At 42.1% G+C, this 21,182-nt stretch overlaps 1 protein-coding gene across 4 annotated transcripts in view; it reads right to left on the bottom strand.

The window, feature by feature from the left end:
- The window catches only part of PNPLA8 (patatin like phospholipase domain containing 8), a 163,541-nt gene that overhangs the window by 71,682 nt on the left and 70,677 nt on the right, over positions 1 to 21,182 (bottom strand). For all 4 annotated transcript variants that reach the window (XM_033959135.1, XM_033959132.1, XM_033959133.1 and 1 more), the window contains one exon: positions 17,780 to 17,837. In XM_033959135.1, the coding sequence (XP_033815026.1) occupies positions 17,780 to 17,837 (58 nt within the window). The remainder of the gene's footprint in view (positions 1 to 17,779; positions 17,838 to 21,182) is intronic.

The following is a 21,182-nucleotide window of genomic DNA, read 5'->3' as shown; positions in this document are numbered from 1 at the left end:
GGTGGATACATGGAACACGCTTACGGAGGCTGTGATAAGCAGGAGCATGCTACAGGGCTTCAAAGAAGGTTTGGATAGGTTCCTAGAGGACAAAGGGATTGAGGGGTACAGATAAGAGTTGACGTAGGTTATAGGGATAGGAGTAGAGATAGGTTATAGAAATAGTCAAGGACCACTGCTCAGGCAATGGGCTTGATGGGCCGCCGTGGGAGCGGACCGCTGGGCGAGATGGAACCTCTGGTCTGCCATGCGGAGGCAACTTCTTATGTTCTTAATAGGAACAGTGTGTCTGGTAGGGAAGGCATGTTTGTGCTTCTTAGCTCTCTTACAAGGCTCCCCTGATTGAAGAAGCACTGACTATGAAGACATTGAGTTCCTGCCCTGTATTGTTGATGCAGTCGCTGCAGGTATTGATGCTGGAGTAGATTGAAGTTGAGCGTTGGGGTCGGAGTCTCCAGCCAAGCTCGATGTCCCTCTTCTGCATATAAGAGCAGGGGGTGCATGAAACATCTTGAAGGTCAGGACGAAGACACTGTACATACCAGTTGTGTGGATCAGTATCTGAAATGGTTCTATTGAATCAAGTGCACAGTTTGAAACTACTAGGCACCTTGGACATCGAAGGGAAAACTGCTGACCTGAAGTCAAAGGGTTTAATGGTCTGAGGAGCTTCAGTAAAACGCAACCTAAAAAAGATTTGATGTTTCTGGAACAAAAAAAAACCCTTGAGAGGAGGGGGGACCCTAAGCCCCCATAAAAGAAAGTCCAAAAATGGGGGCATCTCAACAAATTGGAAAAACTCTAAGAAAACAACAATGATGAACTGAAGAAAAATACCTGAAGGGAAGGCACCCACAAGTTTGACAAGCTGAGGAGAACCATAGAACACAGCTTCTCAGCTCTGAGAAAACTAAGAACTGCAGGTCACGTGAGCCAATGACAGGTAGAAAGACACCAGCATGTGCTTAGTATGGGCAATCCTAAAAAATTTAAAGTGAAAGTACACCTTTTGACTATCTGTACCTGGGTTCTGTAGATGACATCACCCATGTGAGAATATATAACTGTTGTCCTTGGAGAACTTACTCTATTCTGCAAGTTTACTGCATAAGTGGGTACCCGCCTCTGAGTACGCTTCCTTGCAAATACGCGCTCATAATTTAAGTGAGTATCTGCAGAATAAAGCTTAGGTGCTCTGCTAGTACTTAGATGGGTATGTGCACACATACACACATAAAGTAGTGGTATTCCAAACATTCATGCACATAATGTGCAAATGTGGGCATCTAAGACAGATTTATCCTTTAAGAGTAGATCTCTATCACAGGTTCAAAATATCATGATTCACTTAAACCTTTTCATAATATGACAAGAAGATCAATGGACTAAATATTTATGCAGAACAGAAGTTTTGCAGAACAAAAGTCATATCTGCATTATAGTCCAATTCATTTTCTTATGAGAGAAAATTGCTATGAAATGCTTTGAAATATCAACATGAGTAATCACATTTATTTCCTTGAACCATTACTGCAGATGAAAAGAATACGATGCTTAGGTACAGGTGCTTCCCACTGCTATGGCCATCTAAACTAACTGCTCTTTAAGTATGCTCCTATAATATGAAGTAAGCAATGTAAGCTTGTTTGCTATTTTAAAATTGTTTCTTACACTTAATATTTTGTATGAGCCTGGATCTGGGCTTCTAGTTAGAACACAGATAGACAACTCAAAGTAAAAGAGAATCTGTGTTAACCCAAAAACTAAACAACCATGGCCCAAAAGTCAAAGAACAGGAATACATTAAGGGGGAAATTCTATAAGAGGTGTTTGAAGATAGGTGCCTCAATAAATGGTAACCTAACTTAATTAGTAAATTGGCTTCAATTATGAGCTTTAACAAGAGCATAATTGAAAAAAACAAAACAGAGATAGGTGCCCATTCTCAGGCACGGTTCTACAAAAGAAAGGTGCTTACTGATGCCTAACACCAAAGTAAGCATGGTTAGGAGTGGTGAAAGACTTAGGCACAGCTAGCACAATTCTCTAAAGGACTTAGGAGTCTATAATGTAGGCTTAAAAAAAACCCTGGCCTATATTAAAGGGGCCTAAGTTTTTAAGTTAAGCACCGCTAAGCACGATTCTGTAATGGGCGCCTAAGTGGGATTGAAATACAATAGGTGCCTAACTTTAGGCGCCTATTTTTGGTGCCAATTTCAGAATCCGGTCCTAAGAGCCTAGTTTGAAAATAACATTTAGAGCATATTAATGCTTTAAACTATATGACATGATTTCCATATAACCTTAAGAGGTTTATGGGGTATTCTTTTGCATTTCTGGTTTTAAATGTTTTCATTTGATTTTGTTTTAATTTTTAGTGCACAATGTTGGCAGCATGCATTAACAACTAACATCCCAATACCCTCAGCTTCTGCCTCATTTGAACCCCAGGGATGGCTAAGTTAAGGAGAAGCCCAAAGCAGTTGGGGATCATTGGGGAGAGGGGCCTGTTTAGTGGAAAATGCCCCAGTTTGTTGCAAATGAAGGCCCATGTTGCCAGATCCCAGCACTTATTCCAACCGAGCTGGCAGAAATCAATTCCCGGTCACTCCTGTCCCACCAGCACAATACTACAAAATGGAAACACTACTGAGGACAATTCCTATCCTATTTTGGACCCTTAGGATTAGGTAAATAGGGAGAAAACCAATGAAGGGAGATTAGAGGACACCTGTTATCAGGTTTGTGGGGGAAGTAGTGGATATAGCTTAACCTTTTCCTATCGTGTGTCCCGGCTGACGGGACATTCCAAAAATGTCCTTGCCATCGTTTGTCCCATGGCATGGGACATACAGTACACGACAAGAACACAAAATATTTGAATTTACAGACTTATGACTTATTTACATTATGTTTGTAATAGCCGTAAATGGTAACGGAAAATAATACAAAACTTTGCTAAAATAATTACAATTGGAACCAGCGTAACGTAAATTTATTATGATAGGAAAGGTTAATGAAACCAAAGAAACATGAATAACTTTTGCTTGTTTTTAATTTGTTCTGTTTGTTTTATTTAAACATTACCCTATTTCAGTTGAAAATCAAGTAACAGATGATGTAATGGTGTTCTCAAAAATGGACATAAAATAATACAAAAATGCTGAGGGTGTAAGCAATTCAGCTGTGTATAAGAGATACAATGTAAGTGGGGCCTGAAGCTGTAATTACTGCTACTTAAATCTAACCTATCATCTTGGTAGGAGGTCCTACTTACAGTTTTACACTTTGAAAGATGGTTGAAGTAGTCCAAGTCTGAAGTTCCATTAGTAATGTCATTATCACAGCTTCAGACTGTTAATACCGTTTGCCTTCTATATATACTCGTACATTATTTCTGTAAGGTAAAGTAATAGGCTGCCTACATTTCTACATCTCTGAATCCATGAACTATGAAAGATATGAACATATGGGTGTTTATGAAAGGTGAGAACATGTAGTTATGATCTGGGGTCTTTGCTATGGCATTCTAATTAAATTTTGAAACAGGTGCCAACTTTATCCTTTTCTTTGTATTCTTGTGCCCAAAATTAACTGTGCGCTTGTATTTACTTATTATTTACCTTTGATTAGCTGCCATTTCCAAATTAGCTAGGGTGAAGTAAAACAAAACAAATATTTAGTAAAAACTGATAATGTCTAATAAAGAATAGTAATACAGTGGTACCTTGTTTTGTGAGCATAATTCGTTCCAGAAGCATGCTCGTAATCCAAAGTGCTCATATATCAAAGCAAAGTTCCCCATAGGCCATAATGGCAAATTGGATAATTCGTTCCACTGACAATACATCTCTCTTCCTCCCTCCCCCCCCCCCCCCCACCCATATCCCTTCTTCTGTCTTCTTGTTGTCCAACACTTCTCCCACTGCTGTCCTCCACTTTGAACCTCCCCCTCCCCCCCCCGAGACCACCCCGGGAACCGGCTTCGCTTCTTCCCCAAGGCCACCGGCGCTGCTCTCACCCTTCGCTACCGAGATCAGTGGTGCTATACACTTCCTCCTCCCACTGACCTGCCCTGTGCTTACAAGTGCGCTGGTGCTTAAAGTGCCTGCCGCTGGTTCTATGCTGGGCTGCTGTGGGGCCTTGAGCATGTGCAGATGCTCAAGGCCCTGCAGCAGCCCAGCATAGAACTAGCAGCCGTTACTTTAAGCACCAGCACACAGGTAAGCACAGGGCCTGTCAGTGGGAGGGAGGAGGAGGTGGACAGCAGCACTGATCTCGGTCGTGAAAGGTGGGAGCAGGGAGGGAGAAGCTGGTGGCCTCGGGGGAGAAGCGAAGCCGGTTCCTGGGGTGGTGTGGTGGCAGCTCGCTTATCGAGTCAATGCTCGCTTTGCGAGTTAAAATTTGCTCGAGTGTTTTGCTCGTCTTGTAAAACACTCGCAAACCACGTTATTCGCAAAACGAGGTTTGACTGTATACCTTAAAAAGACAAGTAAACTATATCTAATAGATAATGATTGGGGAGAGGAAGTTTTCAAGATATTCACAATGAATATATAGGAGACCAATTTGCATACCAAGAAGGCAGTGCATGCAAATTTATCTCTTTCATATTTATTATAGATATCCTCAAAAACCTGACTGACTGGGGTTCTCTCAGGAAAGGTTTAAGAGAGAAGACATTCAGGAATCAGCTACTTTAAACTAAACTAAACTAAATCTTGGGTTTATATACCGCATCTTCTCCACAGTGGTAGAGCTCGGCACAGTTTACAGAATTGGGATAGAAAGGAACTCCAAAGGGGGATTATAGGAATAAGTATGAAGAGAGTTTAGAGGGGCTTGGTGTACCAGAGAGGGAAGGAAATGTTACATTTGTGAGAATAGCCAAGTTTTTAGATGCCTACGGAACAGTTGGAGGGAGCCCAAGCTACGAAGCGGGGAGGCAAGATTATTCCAGAGCTCAGTGATTCTGAAGGGGAGGGAAGTCCCTAGTTTACCAATGTGGGATATACCTTTTAATGAAGGGAAGAATAGTTTTAATTTTTGGGTGGATCTGGTGGAATTAGGATTTGAGGAATTCCAAGATAGTGGAATAACAGGAGGAAGGATGCCATGAAGAATCTTGAAAGTTAGGCAGGCACATTTAAAGTGGACCCTGGAAATTAAACCAACGATCTCGCTTTAGATTTATTTTTAACATACAGGTCTATGTTTTATACCGCTTTGAGAAGATGTTTAATACTGTCTGGATCAAAATCTTCCCTTAGAAGAAGCAACAAACAATACTCTCCCCACCCTCCCCCCAAAACTTCACATTCCATCATAACACAAATGCACTGACAGCAGGAGGGTTTAAAAAATAAATTTAAAAAAAATAAAAATAAAAAAAAAATATATATATATATCTCCTATATAATAAAACGGTAGACGCGCATGCGCACTCACACTGCGTGATCTGTAATCCCTGATCTGTGTGATGTAGGTCCGTGTCATTGCAGGAGTGCGCATGCGCGCCTACGGTTCTTTCTTTGTCATCGTCGTCTTTGCCCCTCCCCCCAATCCCCGTTGAGCCTCCCACCCGATCGCCTACAGAAGTCCGCTCCGCTCCTCCAACAGCGGAAGGCCCCGAGCCCAAGTTGGCGAACGAGCTGGTCCTTTGCCAGCTGCTGCCACTCATACTGAGGAGCGCGGTGTACAGCCGCTGCATGGCAGCGGCTCTGGGGCTTCTCCTCCCGCACAGGCCTCTCCCCTCTCCGCCAAAGACGCTCCAAGCACAGCGCGGCGCTGTGTGGGAAACCGAGTCCCACCTTGACACCGAACAAACTCCAACCTGACCAGTGGTGCGAGGCTGCGGCCGCCTTCCTCCCACGAGGATGCAGGCCGCCGTGGCTGTCGGCCACGGAAGCTGCAAGGTAAACCCTCCACCACTCCTCATAATACTGCACACTTAGGGGAGAAGTTGGAAGAGGAAGATGTGCCAGGCAGTAAGCGGAGGAAACGGTCGAAGAGTAACTGCCTAGCATCAGGTGACTCTGTAGGGGGCTGACAAAAGAAACGTAGGAGTGGAGGAAAGAACTTAGAACCCAGGCTTCTCCCATAGAAACAGCCAGGCACAACCTGGCAGTAGTGCTCCAGGACCTTGCAGGCCAAGAACCTGAAGAGGAAAAAGTGGAGATAGCAGTGGAAAATGCTGGTTGGATTACATTACTTACTGTATCTCAGGGGGGGGGGGGGGGTGCTGGAGAGGGGGACAGGAAAGAGGTGCTGATGGACAGGGGAAGAGATTGGGGGAAAGAAAAAGGAAGGGAGGCCTACTGCTGGACAGGGGGATAGGAAAGAGGTGCTGCTGGACAGGGGGGAGATAATAAAAAGGGAGAAGGGCTGCTGCTGGATAAGGGGAGCAGTGAAGGGGTGTTGGTGGACACAGGGAAGGTAAAAGGAAGGGAGAATGGGTGGACAGCTGAGGAAAAAGAAAGACAGAAAGAAAGACACAAATACAGAAAGCGGCTAAGGACAGAAAGAAATAAACACAGACACACACACACATTAATGTAACGGGCTATAAGACTAGTATATATATATAAAGATAGAATGTTTTCTAGCCAATGTTTTTCAACAGCTTCAGAAAACTCTGGAGCACAGCTTTAAAATAAAGTTTCTAGACATGATTCTGTGATGAGGCAAGGTCTATATCTATTGAAGTGATAGAGCAAACTGAGCCTTGATGATTACATGTTCTTGTTAAGGAGTAACTTAATCCCAGTATTTCCCAAGCTTCTTCAAGCGAAGTACCTCTTAAGCTGAACAAATTTCAACTGAATACCCTCAAGCTCAGGCAGATGTACGTTCTAAAAACTGACATTTTAACACACAAAAAAATTTAAATTACTTTCTACCTTTGTCATCTGGTTATTTTATTTTTCTGATCATGTGGATCCCTGTATCTGGTTTCTGCTTTCCTCCATCTTTTCTTAATTCCATTTCAAGTTTCTTTTCTCCCCATGCCGTTCCCTCTGCCACTTACTCCTCTGTGTCTAGTTTCTCCCTCTTTCCTCCCACTCAAAGTCCAGCATCTTTACTAGCCTCCCTCTATCCTTCACATATTCCAACATCTTTCCCTCTCATCCCCCTCCCCCCGCTCTAAGCCAGCAGCATTATTTTATGTATTTTGTTTTCTATCCCATTTTCCCCAATGAGTATCGCTCACACATAATATACAGTCCAAATGGTTACAATATGTCATGTTTATGATAAAAAGTGAATTTCCTAGCATGCTATATAGAGAGTGTCTGGTTCCAGTATACCTTTCTTTTTTAAAGACATATGGTAGTAGGCAAGTTTTTATTGCTTTTCTAAAGTTCAGCTCTTCGAGGGATTTTTTCTGTGGGGTTAATTAGGAAATGGGAGTAGAATTATTGTCTGGTGTTCTGTAGTGTTGAAGGGCATAGACTGGAGGTGTGTTTCTTCCTGGGAGCAGAGTGGTCTATTTGGTGAGTATGGCGTAAGTTTGGTTGACATATTATTACACTATTATTACACTGGCACTATTATTACAAAAGTGTAAAGTATCTCTGCATCATGGCTATGTGATTATATTGTATGTGCTCTCTTCTTGAGGTAAACTCAATACACAAAAAACAAGTGCAGTTTCTTTTACTGGACTAAACTCCCTTCATCAGATCCTAAGCAAAAAAAAAAAAAAAAGAAGGCAAAGAAGGATGATGATGTTTGCATATACAAGTGAATCTCAAGTTACATTATAAAGGTGATATGAAAGGGAAGGAGAAAAGATCACCTATAATTAAGGATTCTATTTCCATACCCCAACCCCTCTGCTCAATACACATGTTTGTGCTTCGAAAACATCAGTTACTTACTGTACAAATTGTATTCTAGGGGAATTCTAGGTTGAAACCCAGCCTCATTACTTAGATATTGTTTACTAAAATGCATATATCAAAGCTGCATTCAATCAGTTATTACATTTCAGGACACACCTCATTCTGCTAAACCCAAGGTGAACAACAATATTATATTAGGTTACTTTTATTTCTTGATAAATACTGCCTTTCAAGCCATATTGGTTTAATTTTATTATGTTATAACAGAGTAAAAAAAAAGATAAATAGGAGAGGGAGGAAGATAAGAATACAATGTGAGGAGAGGAAATTAGAATTGTCACTTTGGACTGACTCCAGGAAGTTTGGTGTTCTTTAATCTGGGGATTTAAAGACTAAAATAAGCTCATTAAGATCCACTCATAGATATCAAGCTTCTTCATAGGCAAGCACAAACAGACATGTTTTTAGAACATTTTAATCATCTGTCTGACTCACCTCTTAATTCAGGGAGAAGTGAATTTCAGTAATGGGAGCCCAGGTAAGTCTATCTAGTACAAGGGTAGTCAATTCCGGTCTTTGAGAGCCACAGGCAGGTCCAATAAATATGCATGAGATAGATTTGCATCTCAAGGAGGAAGTGCATGCAAATCCATCTCATAGTAACATAGTAACATACTAAACTAAACTAAACTAAACCTTAGGTTTGTATACCGCGCCATCTCCACAAGCGTAGAGCTCGGCACGGTTTACAGAGTTAGGATAGAAAGGAACTCCAATGAAGGGTTATAGGAAAGGAACAAGAAGAAAGAGAGGGACAACATAGTAGATGATGGCAGATAAAGACCTGAATGGTCCATCCAGTCTGCCCAACCTGATTCAATTTAAATTTTTTTCTTCTTAGCTACTTCTGGGCAAGAATCCAAAGCTCTACCCGGTACTGTGCTTGGGTTCCAACTGCTGAAATCTCTGTTAAAACCTACTCCAGCCCATCTACACCCTCCCAGCCACTGAAGCCCTCCCCAGCCCATCCTCCACCACCAAACGGCCATACACAGTCGCAGACCGTGCAAGTCTGCTCAGTACTGGCCTTAGTTCAATATTTAATATTATTTTCTGATTCTAGATCCTCTGTGTTCATCCCACGCTTCTTTGAACTCCGTCACATATATATTCATTGTGGATATCCTGAAAACCTGACCTGCCTGTGGCTCTCGAGGACCAGAATTGCCTACCCCTGTTCTAGAACATTCTAGGAGATGGATTCAGGTAGAGGAAAATTACCCATTACCTATGTCAATGCATTTCCATTTAGAACATAAGCAGTATAAAAGATAATACAATAAATCACAGTGGCCACCAATATTCATACTACTTGCATCAAATACTTTTATTTTAATTTCTCTTGCATATCACCTGAAAGGTATTAAAATTGTATATATTCCAGTACAGCATATATCTTTCTATCCTTGGAGGGCTCACAATCTAGGTTTGTACCCAGGACAATGATGGATTAAGTGATTTGACCAAGACCACAAAGTTAAGATTATGGTAATTTAGTATATTCAGGCATCGGGTTAGGACAGTTGAAACACTTACAAACAGTGCAGAATACTGCAATTAAATTGCTAGGCCGGGAATATATTCGGAATCACGCGATACCTTTGTATTTAAAATTCCATTGGTTACCAATGGAATTTAGGATCGAATTTAAGATCCTAATGTTGGCACATAAAGCATTATTTTAGTTACTGCCTTCATATCTTTCTAACTTGGTACTATTTTACGCCCCAAGGCGTTTATTAAGATCTCTGAATGACAATAGGGTAGTCGTTTCTCACATCTCGAAGGCACATCTTGCGTCAACTAGAGATTGTGCATTCTTTTATTTAGTTCCGCGGTTATGGAATAACTTGCCCATAGACTTGAGAAAAGAAAAATCATATATAAATTTTAAGACATTTAAAAGCACATTTTTTTCAATTGGCTTTCGCAACTTAGAATAGAGCTTGGGACTGTGACCTGTGTTTATGTAATGATTAATTTTGTAATGGAAAATTTTTAGCTGTATGTATTAATTATGGTTCATTGAGATTTGATTGTTTTATTTTTTTACTATTAGAATTGTTACTATTGAGATGTTGCATGTCTAATATTTTATGGAAAAAAAAAATTAACTTTTGTTCTTAATCTTTCCTTTTCTATTTTTAAATGAAGTTCTTATCTTGAATGTGAATTATATATTGCAAACCGCTTGGATCCTTTTAGGCTGTTATGCGGCATATAAAGTTGTTTTTTTTAAATAAACATAAACTGTAGTGGGATTTGAACCAGGCTCCCTTGGTTCTCAGCTTGATGCTATAACCATTGGGTTACTCCTTCAGTTCATTCAGTTGTTTCATCCGAAACCAAATTCTTATTCAAGAAGCAAAGCCTTCAATAACCCCAAAAGTTTCAAACAAATTAACCAAGCACATAGTTAGAGGCGTCTCCCAGTTCTTGCTAGCTGCTTAACGTAAGTAGGGACATGCAACACGCATGACACAGGCCGAGGAGTGGCTGAAGTGACAGCTAGCGGGGTCATAACAAACTGTCGAAAGCATTACTGCACTTACTGCTCCCTCAAAAGACAGTGGTAAGTGCAAGCACACTACTAGCAACCTCGAAGTGCAGCCACAGCCCTACTTCAATTAGTACTCTCAAACTAGAGAGTTGCGCGGGGACAGAAATCCCACCCATCCCCGCCCGTCCCCGCCAGGATCCTCTCCATCCCCACCAGGATCCTCTCCGTCCCCAACCGTCCCCGTCAGGATCCTCTCCGTCCCCACCCATCTCCGCAAGGAATTATCTCCATCCCCTTCCGTCCCCATAAAAAGCAGCAATTACTTCTGACAGGATCATCAATTCCAGTTTCTTTTGTGTTTGTGCTGCTGTTTTCCTTGTGGAATCTCTTTGGTGGAACCCTTTTTTTGTTTTCTGTTCAGGTAATTAACTTATAAACCCCCTCTTTTACTAAGGCTGACGTGTCCATTATATTATATGGACGAACCTTGCTTCCAAAGCCTTCCATCCCCAGGGGGGTCCCGTGGGAGTCCCGTGGGTTAGGAGGGATTCCCGCGGGAACCGCAGGATTCCCGCGATCCCCGTGCAGACCTCTATCTCAAACCTCCCAACCTCTACCCCCTCTCATCCAGTCTCTTCCTCCAATCCTCCATTCCTTAACACTCCACCCAGCTCAGACCCTCCCTTCCAACCCAACCCCTCAATCAGATCTCATGACTCCCTTATCAGGTCCCTTCTCCGATTCCTCAACTCCCCTTAACTAACCCTTCCCATAAGGTAAAACCTCCCCACCTGCCACCAAGGGAAATGAAGAGAAAGGGGATGGGATTTGATATACTGTCTTTTTGTGGTCATAATCAAAGAGATTTACATATATTATAAACAGTTACTCTTTTTGTTCTTGAGAAAATGAAGGCTTAAGTGACTTGCCCACAAGGAGCTGTGGTGGGAATCTGACTCAGTTCCCCTGGTTCTCAGGCCATTGCACTAGCCACTAGGCTATCCCCCTCCCTTGAACCTCTTACTACCTGGAGATGAACTCTGTTAGCACACTGGACTGCTGCAGGAGCAGCATCCTTTTGCTCCTGCCTCATCTGGTTCTAGGTTCAATATAGTGGCAATGACCTCTAGCAGTGGTCTTGTGATAGTACTGCTAGATGGATCTTCCAGATAAGGACAACTGCTCCTGCTACAGCCCGCTGGCTACCAGGGATAATAATAATAATAACTTTATTTCTTCTATACCGCCACAATCTTACGACTTCTAGGCGGTTCACAGTGAAGAGAGCTGTACAGTCAGCGAATTACAGAATACAAATGGCGAGGATGATACAGTACAGTCAGTGAATTACAGATTACAATTAGTAAAATACAATACAGTTAGTACAGTACACGTATTTCTCAAGTTATCAGCATGGAGTTAATTGTTTAGAACTGGTAACTGATTAGGAGATAAATCTGTTGAATAGTGCTGTCTTAATTTCTTTCCGAAATGCGACGTAGGTCAGCCTAGCTCTGTTGATGTAGTTGCCTAGCCAGGTCTGCTGTTTGCTAGCTTGAGACTTCAAAGTTCTGTCCATAAAGGACCTGTATTTGCAATTAGTGATCCTTGGGTAGGCAAAAAGATTGGAGTTTCTGGTTGTCCTAGTGGGAATGTGTAGCTGGAAATGTGGTAAGAGATAGGTAGGGGCCATTCCCCACACCAGTTTAAAGCACAGGCAAGAAAACTTGAACATTATTCGCGCCTCCACTGGTAACCAGTGTAGCAGTATGTAGTAGGGGCTAACATTCCGAATATTAAGCGGATGGCCGTGTTCTGCACTAGTCTTAATTTTTTTTACAGTTTTTTTAGGTAAACCCACATAAATGATGTTGCAGTAGTCCAATGTGGAAAGGACCAATGACTTAGAACCAGAAGTCTAAAAGATAGAGGGTCGAAATATTTTTTAATGGTCTTCAATTTCCATAGTGCATAAAAGCACTTTTTTGCCACTAGGTTTGTGTGTTCGATCATGGTCAGGTGGGTGTCTAATGTGACTCCTAGTATTTTTATGGTAGAGGAAGGGATAGTTTGGTGACAGGTGAGATGGGAGTAGGGGATCGGAAGGGTGTATTGGCAAAGGAGACTGGATTAGGCAATCAGAAAGGGGGAGGATCAGCTCCACCTTGAGTATCTGTCATTGAGAGATTGCATGCCTGGGCCAATAGAATTCAGTCCAAGTATGTAATGTGTTGCCTGCATATAAACTGTGTGCCTTATTTGGTCAATTCAAGGCTGATGGAGAGAGAACCTCCTGTATTTGTCACACAGGCTTTGCATTTAATGCACATTCATTTTTGCTGTTGATCAATAGTAAATGTAAAACCCTACTGCACATTAATAAAAGAGCCCCTTAATCCCTCAAGTGTCACATTCTTTTTAATCTTTGTATCAGATCAATTCACCCACAACAAGTCCGACTTATTGAGATTCAATTTTAAGCTATTATGAAATCATTTTGCAAGCTTTATTTATTTGCACTGCTGCCTCCTGATTCTGATCTATAAAGACAATGAGTTAGATATTATCTACACATTAGGTGGCAGACAATTTGACAATGGGACTCAGAAAAATATGTTTTGTTAAAGGGAAAAGAACTAAGCCTTGAAGAAGTTAAAAGATCTACTACTTACCTCTCTAGTTAATCAATAGTTCTCCCATTGTAACCCCCATTTTATTAATCTTTTGTAAGCCGCCTTGAACCGTAAGGTAATGGCGGAATAGAAATCCCTAATGTAATGTAATGTAATTCAAAAGAAGAACATGAACCCTTCCCTGCTCCTTGTATTTTTCCAACAAGAAAGTATTCTAACCATGTCTAAGCCTCTCTCTGAATCTCAGTCAGACTAAGCCTTCAAGGACCAAACCCATGATTAACCATATCAAATGCTGATGACAGGTTGAAAAAAACCATTAAAGCATCCTGACCTACATCGGCTGCTACTCGTATTCAATGCAATAATAGGATCATTTCAATCCCATGACCTTTATAAAATCTACACTGTTTTTGATATACTATCTGATTTTCCTCACATAAATCAATTTACTAAGAATTTACTAACAAAATACAAACGAGACATTGGCCTAAATAACTGTACAATCTAATCCTGTTTTTGTTGGGGTTTTTTTTAAACCAGATAACTGTCTCCAAAAAAACATCTTGCTTGCCAACAAAGGAATTGATTTTCAACTCACAACTGAACCACATCTTCAAATTTTTAATCCATGACATAGCTGCATGACCCAATACCTACAAACAAGACTGGAAAGGTATAATCCATGGCATATACAATTTCTAAAGGATTCCTATACCTCCAGTACTTACTGTAGATACTACATAAGAATGTACTGCAGCCAAGAGTCACCTTCCCTTTCTTTATTTTTCAGTTTGTTACCATTCCCATATACCAGTCTTCTCATTCTCCTCCTTCTACTCACTTCCATTCTTAATGCAGCTTGTGCCTTCTGGCCTAGGGATTCAAACATACTGCCATTTTGAGCCATTCAGAGCCTTAGTCCCCTCTCACTGCATCCTAAGATTCAGCAGGGATGGGCTTCCCTCCTGTCAATTTTGCATCAGAATGTACGGGGATGTCGGGGGATGTGTGGGGCAATGTTGTCTGATGTCGTATGTGTCGGGTGATGTGTGTGTGGGGTGGTATTGCCTCATGTCAGGGGTATCAAGTGATAGGGGCAGGGATGTTGGGGAGGGGGGTTTGGGAAGATGAATGTAGGGCTCCAAATGATCCTGGCAGGGGGAATCCCCTTCAGCTGAGCCAGCAGGAATCCCGGAAACCGGCTCAGCTGATGGGGATTTCTCTGCCACAATCAGTCAAGGTAGTTGAGTGCATCTACAAAACTTGAATTTATGTGTTTTTCACATAAGAACATAAGAAATGCCTTCACCGGATCAGACCTTAGGTCCATCTAGACCGGCGACCCGCACACACGGAGGCTAAGCTAGGTGTTCCCTGATGAAGACCTTGTTAACCCATATCCCTCAATGTGATTTGCAAGAAGGTGTGCATCCAATTTACCTTTGAATCCCAGAATGGTGGTCTCCGTCACAATCTCCTCTGGGAGAGCATTCCAAGCATCCACCACTCGCTGTGTGAAACAGAACTTCCTGACATTTGTCCTGGGCCTGATGCTCCTCAGTTTCCGTGTCACATTTGACAATGTGAATAACGATGTTTCTTGCTCTATTTTGTCGAATCCTTTTAGTATTTTAAAAGTCTCTATCATAGCCCCTCGCAGTCTTCTCTTTTCGAGGGTGAACAAACCCAGTTTTCCGAGTCGTTCCTTGTAGCTCAGATTCTCCATACCTTTTACTAGTTTTGTGGCCCTCCTCTGTACCCTCTCCAGTAGGGTTATATCCTTCTTTAGATAGGGAGACCAGTATTGGATACAATATTCCAAGTGTGGTCTGACCATCGCTCTGTAAAGCGGCATTATGATGTCCGCTGATCTGCTTGTGATCCCCTTCTTTATCATGCCCATCATCCTGTTTGCTTTCTTTGCCACCGCTACGCATTGAGCCGACAGCTTCAGGGTCCTGTCTATCAGTACCCCCAGGTCTCTTTCTTGTTCGCTCTTGCCCAAAGTTACACCTAACATTTTATATTCATGCTCCTTGTTTTTCCTGCCTAGGTGCATTACTTTGCATTTTTCTATATTAAACTTCATCTGCCACTTTTCCGCCCATTTCTCCAGCTGGTTCAAATCCTTCTGCAGTTCTTCGCTGTCCTTTTGTGTCCCAACTGCCCGACCTAGTTTTGTGTCATCTGCAAACTTGATAATATTGCTTGTTGTTCCCTCTTCCAGGTCATTTATGAAGATATTGAATAAGATTGGCCCGAGACCTCTTAAGGACCAAAACTCATACCTAGGTCATTTTCAAAAATAAAATATAGATGTCTGGCAACTTTGAAAATGGACATTTTTTCTCTAGGGTTTGTGGACGTCCTGCCCAAAACATCCAACCTTAAGTCCTATCGAAAATGACAACACAGGATAGTGTTAAATGGAACTCACTCTGATGAAAGGGTGTGCTGCAAGGTTCAATTCTTGGGCCTGCTCTTCTTAACATTGTTGTAAGCGATATTGCTGAAGGGCTGTCAGGTAAGATTTGTCTCTTTGCAGATGACACCAAAATCTGAAATAAGGTAGACTCCTTTGATGGTGTGGATAGCATGAGAAAGGACCTAGCGAAGCTTTAAGAATGGTCCAGAATTTTAAAATTTAATTCTAAGAAATACACAGCAGAACAATCTAAAAACAGTAAGTCCTGGCTATAAAAGCTCCTTATTACTAGTTTGATGCTTATACTATTTACTGATCCACTTATAACAGCAGATTTCAGATTAAACAAATTGGGAAGCATATGCTACAAGCACAGGATAAACACACACACACACACACACACACACACACACACACACACACACACACACACACACACACACACATGTAGTAAGTGTTCTTCAAGGACAGCAAGACATATAGCCTGACATCTAGGGATGACAACATCCAATGGAGTCCTCAGCAGAGATGTTGAACAGCGTTCTTTTCTCAAAGCCTTTGGGACTGTCGATCACACATGCATGCACCTTCCTATCAGCCATCATCATGCAGGACCGAGGCAGTCTAATATTAGCTGATATAACTATAATTCCTAAGGGAGGAGGATGGGGATGTGAGAATGTCCATTGTCCTCAGAAAGCAACTGCTACAGGTAACTTTGAGGACAAGCAGAAACATTATATACTCACATCTGGGAATCCCTACCTACTAGGCTGTCTGAAACAAAAAGGGGAAAATAAACTGAACATGTCTACAACTTGCAGAATCAAGAATTTTATTTTATTTTGCTGGAACAGTTTGGAAAATAAGCAAAATGGGCCTGGTGGAAGGAGTTGGATTCCAAACCTTAAAAAAATGCTGAAGGATAGCTCTGCAAATCTCCTCTATGAAGGCCAACCTCAGGAGGGCTACTGACACAACCATGTCTCAAGATATTAAATCAGGTGGGTCTGGAGAACTGAGACTGTCTTCTCCATTTCCCATTTCTGTGAGGACTGAAGCAAGCTATCCCCAACCTAGATAGACAGTGAGTACTGCCTGTTGTGATCTATGGAAAAATCGGGGTGAGGTGTTCTAAATTTTGCAGGTTTTAAGCTTACCTGCTTCCATCGTGACCCATGATAGGCTGGGTCATTCCTCACTCATATTCTAAACATAGAAACATAATGGCAGATAAAGACCAAATAGCCCATCCAGTCTGCCCATCTGCATTTGTGTGTTTTTCCATATGGACTTTTTTATTTTTGAAAATGGCCAAAAAAGGTAGACTTCTTAAGGGCCATTCTCCCATATACCTCTCCCACACTTAAAGAATAGCCTCACTGGGTCAGACCAATGGTCCCATTCAGCCCGGTATCCCATCTTCACGGAGGCTAATCAAAGTCACAAGTACCTGGCAAAAACCCAAATAGTAGCAGCATTCCATGCCACTGAATTCAGACACAGGCTGTCTCCACTATCTCTACCTACTACTATTACTACTAATTATTTCTATAGCGCTACCGGGAGACTATTCCTTGCATCTATCACCCTTTCTGTAAAAAAATATTTCCTTATATTACTCCTGAGCCTATTGCCTCCTAACTTCATCCTAAATGTTTGCATATATAAGAACATAATAACTGCCGATCAATCTCTTTTCCATGTGATGTTATCATTTAGCACGGTTCACTTATTGATGAGTCACATTAGCCAACAAAATGCATTCCTACTGCATGATGCAAAGCATATTACTGGAGAATTAGCCAAACTGAATTTCAATAGACTTTCAATTTAATATTGCAAATTACCAAAAGTAGTAATATAAAAAAAGCAATAATCACCATTACAGAAACAAATATTTAAATACGAACTCTCTTTCAGAATGAATAGCAATCCCTATCCTAGTCAAAGAAAGGGTCCTAGTAGTATTGCAAACTTAATACTAGTAATACTGTAAACTATAAACATACTTAAAATATTCACTGCTCTAGTAAAGGTATATATGCTTACCACACAACTTTGTTGATGCTCTTCCAATAGATTCTATTTTAGTCTTCAAGTTAATATACTACCTTTCTAATTTCAAATCACGCTCATAAGAATGCCTAATAGTAGTCTAGAGAGGGTCTCTAGTGCATATATTAGTTTTGACAATTAATTCAGTAAGCTAGACCAAAATTCATTATATGCAGAAAAAAACACACCCTAAAATGTGATTTTGTAGATAAAATTTATAGGCAAGGAAGAATGAGCAAGCAAAGCTCATACTTACCTTGGGACAGTCAATATTTCTTGAAGTTTCAATTATAAGACCTGATCCCAATCTTTCTCTGTATATAAAAATAAAGCATATGGATTTCTTCATAAATAAAAGTGATGATACATATAAAAGGGTTAACTTTAACATAACTGAAAAAAGAATATAGGATCTGAGGGGTGCTGGGTTTGTAATCCTTTAACATAACTGATAAGAAAAGGTAGATCAGAGGGATGCAAGAGGGTATCGCTTTTTTATTTTTACTGAATTGTGTCAATAATCAGTGTTATTCCTGATTTCTGCCATTTTTGTATATGTCACCCTGAATGGTTTCTAGGAAAATAATTTTTTTTTTAAATTTTAATCCTCTCTTGACTACACTACTGTAATGTAACTGGTCATTTGCTCTAAAAGACGGCTATCACATTGACAACTAGTTCAAAATGCAGCAGTAAGACATATATGGACTATGGAAATTGTAGTAGGGTTGCATGCCGCTGGCCAAGAACCTTCTCTCTGACATCAGAATTAACGTCGGGGGGAAGGCTTTAAGTCTAATAGATGCTGGCATTGTAATCTTTAAGCAGGGACTTTAGATCATTTATTATTCTATTGTCCCTTTATCATGGTCTTTTGGAAATCAATTTGGTCCCAAATTAATTGTTTATTAGAGAACCATGTAACATTATCATATGATACGATTTTATTTGGTACATCAATGAGAACAAAGAGCCAAATATCATCAAATAATAATAAGCTTTTATTGATAATGACAGGAGTCGCCATACAACAGATCAAAGTAATTGGAACAGACTAAATTATAATTTCTGGTGGAATTCGTTATGTCATATTTATAAAATGGAGAGAACAATAGCTATACAAAAGGGGAGTTATAATAAATTTAAAGAGATATGGGGACCATTAACTAAATATTGTAATGAATAGATACCATTCTACTACTTTATAAGTACAATTGTGAATGAGGGGATGGGAGGGACGTATTTGAATTTTATTAAAAGTTTAGTTTAAAAAGGAAAGGATTTTTATGTGATATATTTGATTGAACATGAGTTTGAAGGGATGGGAGGGGAGGGATTAAATTTTATGTATTAACATTATAAATGGTAGTATTTCAAGTGATTTATTTAAAGGCAGTTTATGAGAGTTTATGAGCCTCAGCACCACCACTCCACCGCATCAAATGACTTTTGATGCGGTGGAATAGTGGGGCTGAGGCTCATAAAGCACAGTTACTTACCGTAACAGGTGTTATCCAGGGACAGCAGGCAGATATTCTTTACGCATGGGTGACGTCACCGACGGAGCCCCGGTACGGACCTTTTTAACTAGAAAGTTCTAGTTGGCTGCACCGCGCATGCGCGAGTGCCTTCCCGCCCGACGGAGGAGTGCGTGGTCCCCAGTTAAGATAAGCCAGCTAAGAAGCCAACCCGGGGAGGTGGGTGGGACGTAAGAATATCTGCCTGCTGTCCCTGGATAACACCTGTTACGGTAAGTAACTGTGCTTTATCCCAGGACAAGCAGGCAGCATATTCTTTACGCATGGGTGACCTCCAAGCTAACAGAGAGGGAGGAGGGATGGTTGGCCATTAGGAAAATAAATTTTGTAACACAGATTGGCCGAAGTGTCCATCCCGTCTGGAGAAGGCATCCAGACAGTAGTGAGTAGTGAACGTGTGAACTGAGGACCAAGTGGCAGCCTTGCAGATTTCCTCGATGGGCGTGGAACGGAGGAAAGCCACAGAAGCAGCCATAGCTCTGACCCTGTGGGCCGTGACAGCACCTTCCAGTGAGAGACCGGCCCGAGCATAACAGAATGCAATACAGGCAGCAAGCCAGTTGGAAAGCGTCCGTTTAGAGACAGGACGACCCAGACGGTTAGGATCGAAGGTCAGAAAGAGCTGAGGGGACGAGCGGTGAGCCCTGGTACGGTCAAGGTAGTATGCAAGGGCACGCTTACAATCCAGCGTGTGCAACGCCTGTTCCCCAGGATGAGAATGGGGTTTAGGGAAAAAGACAGGCAACACAATGGACTGGTTGAGGTGAAAGGCCGAGACCACCTTGGGAAGGAATTTAGGATGGGTACGCAGAACCACCTTGTCATGGTGAAAAACAGTGAACGGTGGATCGGCGACCAGTGCATGCATCTCACTAACCCTCCTGGCAGAGGTGATGGCAATGAGGAAAAGCACCTTCCATGTTAGAAGTTTGAGCGAAGTTGTGGCAAGAGGCTCAAAAGGGGGTTTCATGAGGGCTGATAAAACCACATTCAGGTCCCAGACGACAGAAGGAGGCTTCAGAGGTGGTTTGACATTGAAGAGGCCTCTCATGAACCGGGAAACCAGTGGATGAGCCGTCAGAGGTTTTCCGAGGATAGGCTCATGAAACGCAGTGATGGCACTGAGGTGGACTCTGATTGAGGTAGACTTGAGGCCAGCGTCGGACAGAGAGAGCAAATAGTCCAGTACAGTTTCCACCGCCAATGAGGTGGGATCGTGATGATGCAGTCGACACCAAGAGGAGAACCGGGTCCACTTCTGATGGTAACATTGGAGGGTGGCCGGTTTCCTGGAGGCATCTAAAATGCGACGGACAGGCTGAGACAGATTCTCTGGAGAGGTCAGCCCGAGAGAAACCAAGCTGTCAGGTGAAGCGAAGACAGATTGGGATGCAGTAGAGACTGACGTTGCTGCGTAAGTAGAGTAGGAAACACAAGAAGAGGGATGGGCTCCCTGGAACTGAGCTGAAGCAGGAGGGAGAACCAGTGTTGGCGAGGCCACCGAGGAGTGATGAGAATCATGGTGGCCCTGTCCCTGCGGAGTTTGGACAACGTCCGCAACATCAAAGGTAGTGGAGGAAAGGCATAGAGGAACCGATCCGTCCAGTCATTCCGAGCAGGAATGCATCTGGGGTCAGACGATGAGGAGAGAAGAGTCTGGAACAGAACTGGGGCAGCTGATGGTTGTGAGGTGCTGCAAAGAGGTCCACCTGCGGAGTGCCCCAGCGAGCAAAGATGGAGTGGAGTGTTGAAGGGTCCAGAGTCCACTCGTGAGGTTGAAGGATGCGGCTGAGATTGTCGGCCAGGGAGTTCTGTTCGCCCTGGATATAGACAGCCTTGAAGAAGAGGTTGCGGGCTGTGGCCCAGGTCCAGATGCGGAGAGCCTCCTGACAAAGGAGGCGAGATCCCATGCCGCCTTGCTTGTTTATGTAGTACATGGCGACTTGATTGTCTGTGCACAGGAGAAGAACCTGAGGACAGAGAAGGTGCTGGAAAGCTTTGAGAGCATAGAACATGGCTCTGAGTTCCAGGAAATTGATGTGATGTTGACGCTCCTGAGGGGTCCAGAGTCCCTGGGTGCATAGATCTCCTAGGTGAGCTCCCCACGCATAGGGGGAGGCA

The sequence above is a fragment of the Geotrypetes seraphini genome, chromosome 9 (genome assembly GCF_902459505.1).
Source record: "Geotrypetes seraphini chromosome 9, aGeoSer1.1, whole genome shotgun sequence".
NCBI classification, from domain to species: domain Eukaryota; kingdom Metazoa; phylum Chordata; class Amphibia; order Gymnophiona; family Dermophiidae; genus Geotrypetes; species Geotrypetes seraphini.
The sequence above is the reverse complement of the archived record's forward strand: the minus strand, read 5'-3'. Positions and strand labels throughout refer to the sequence as shown.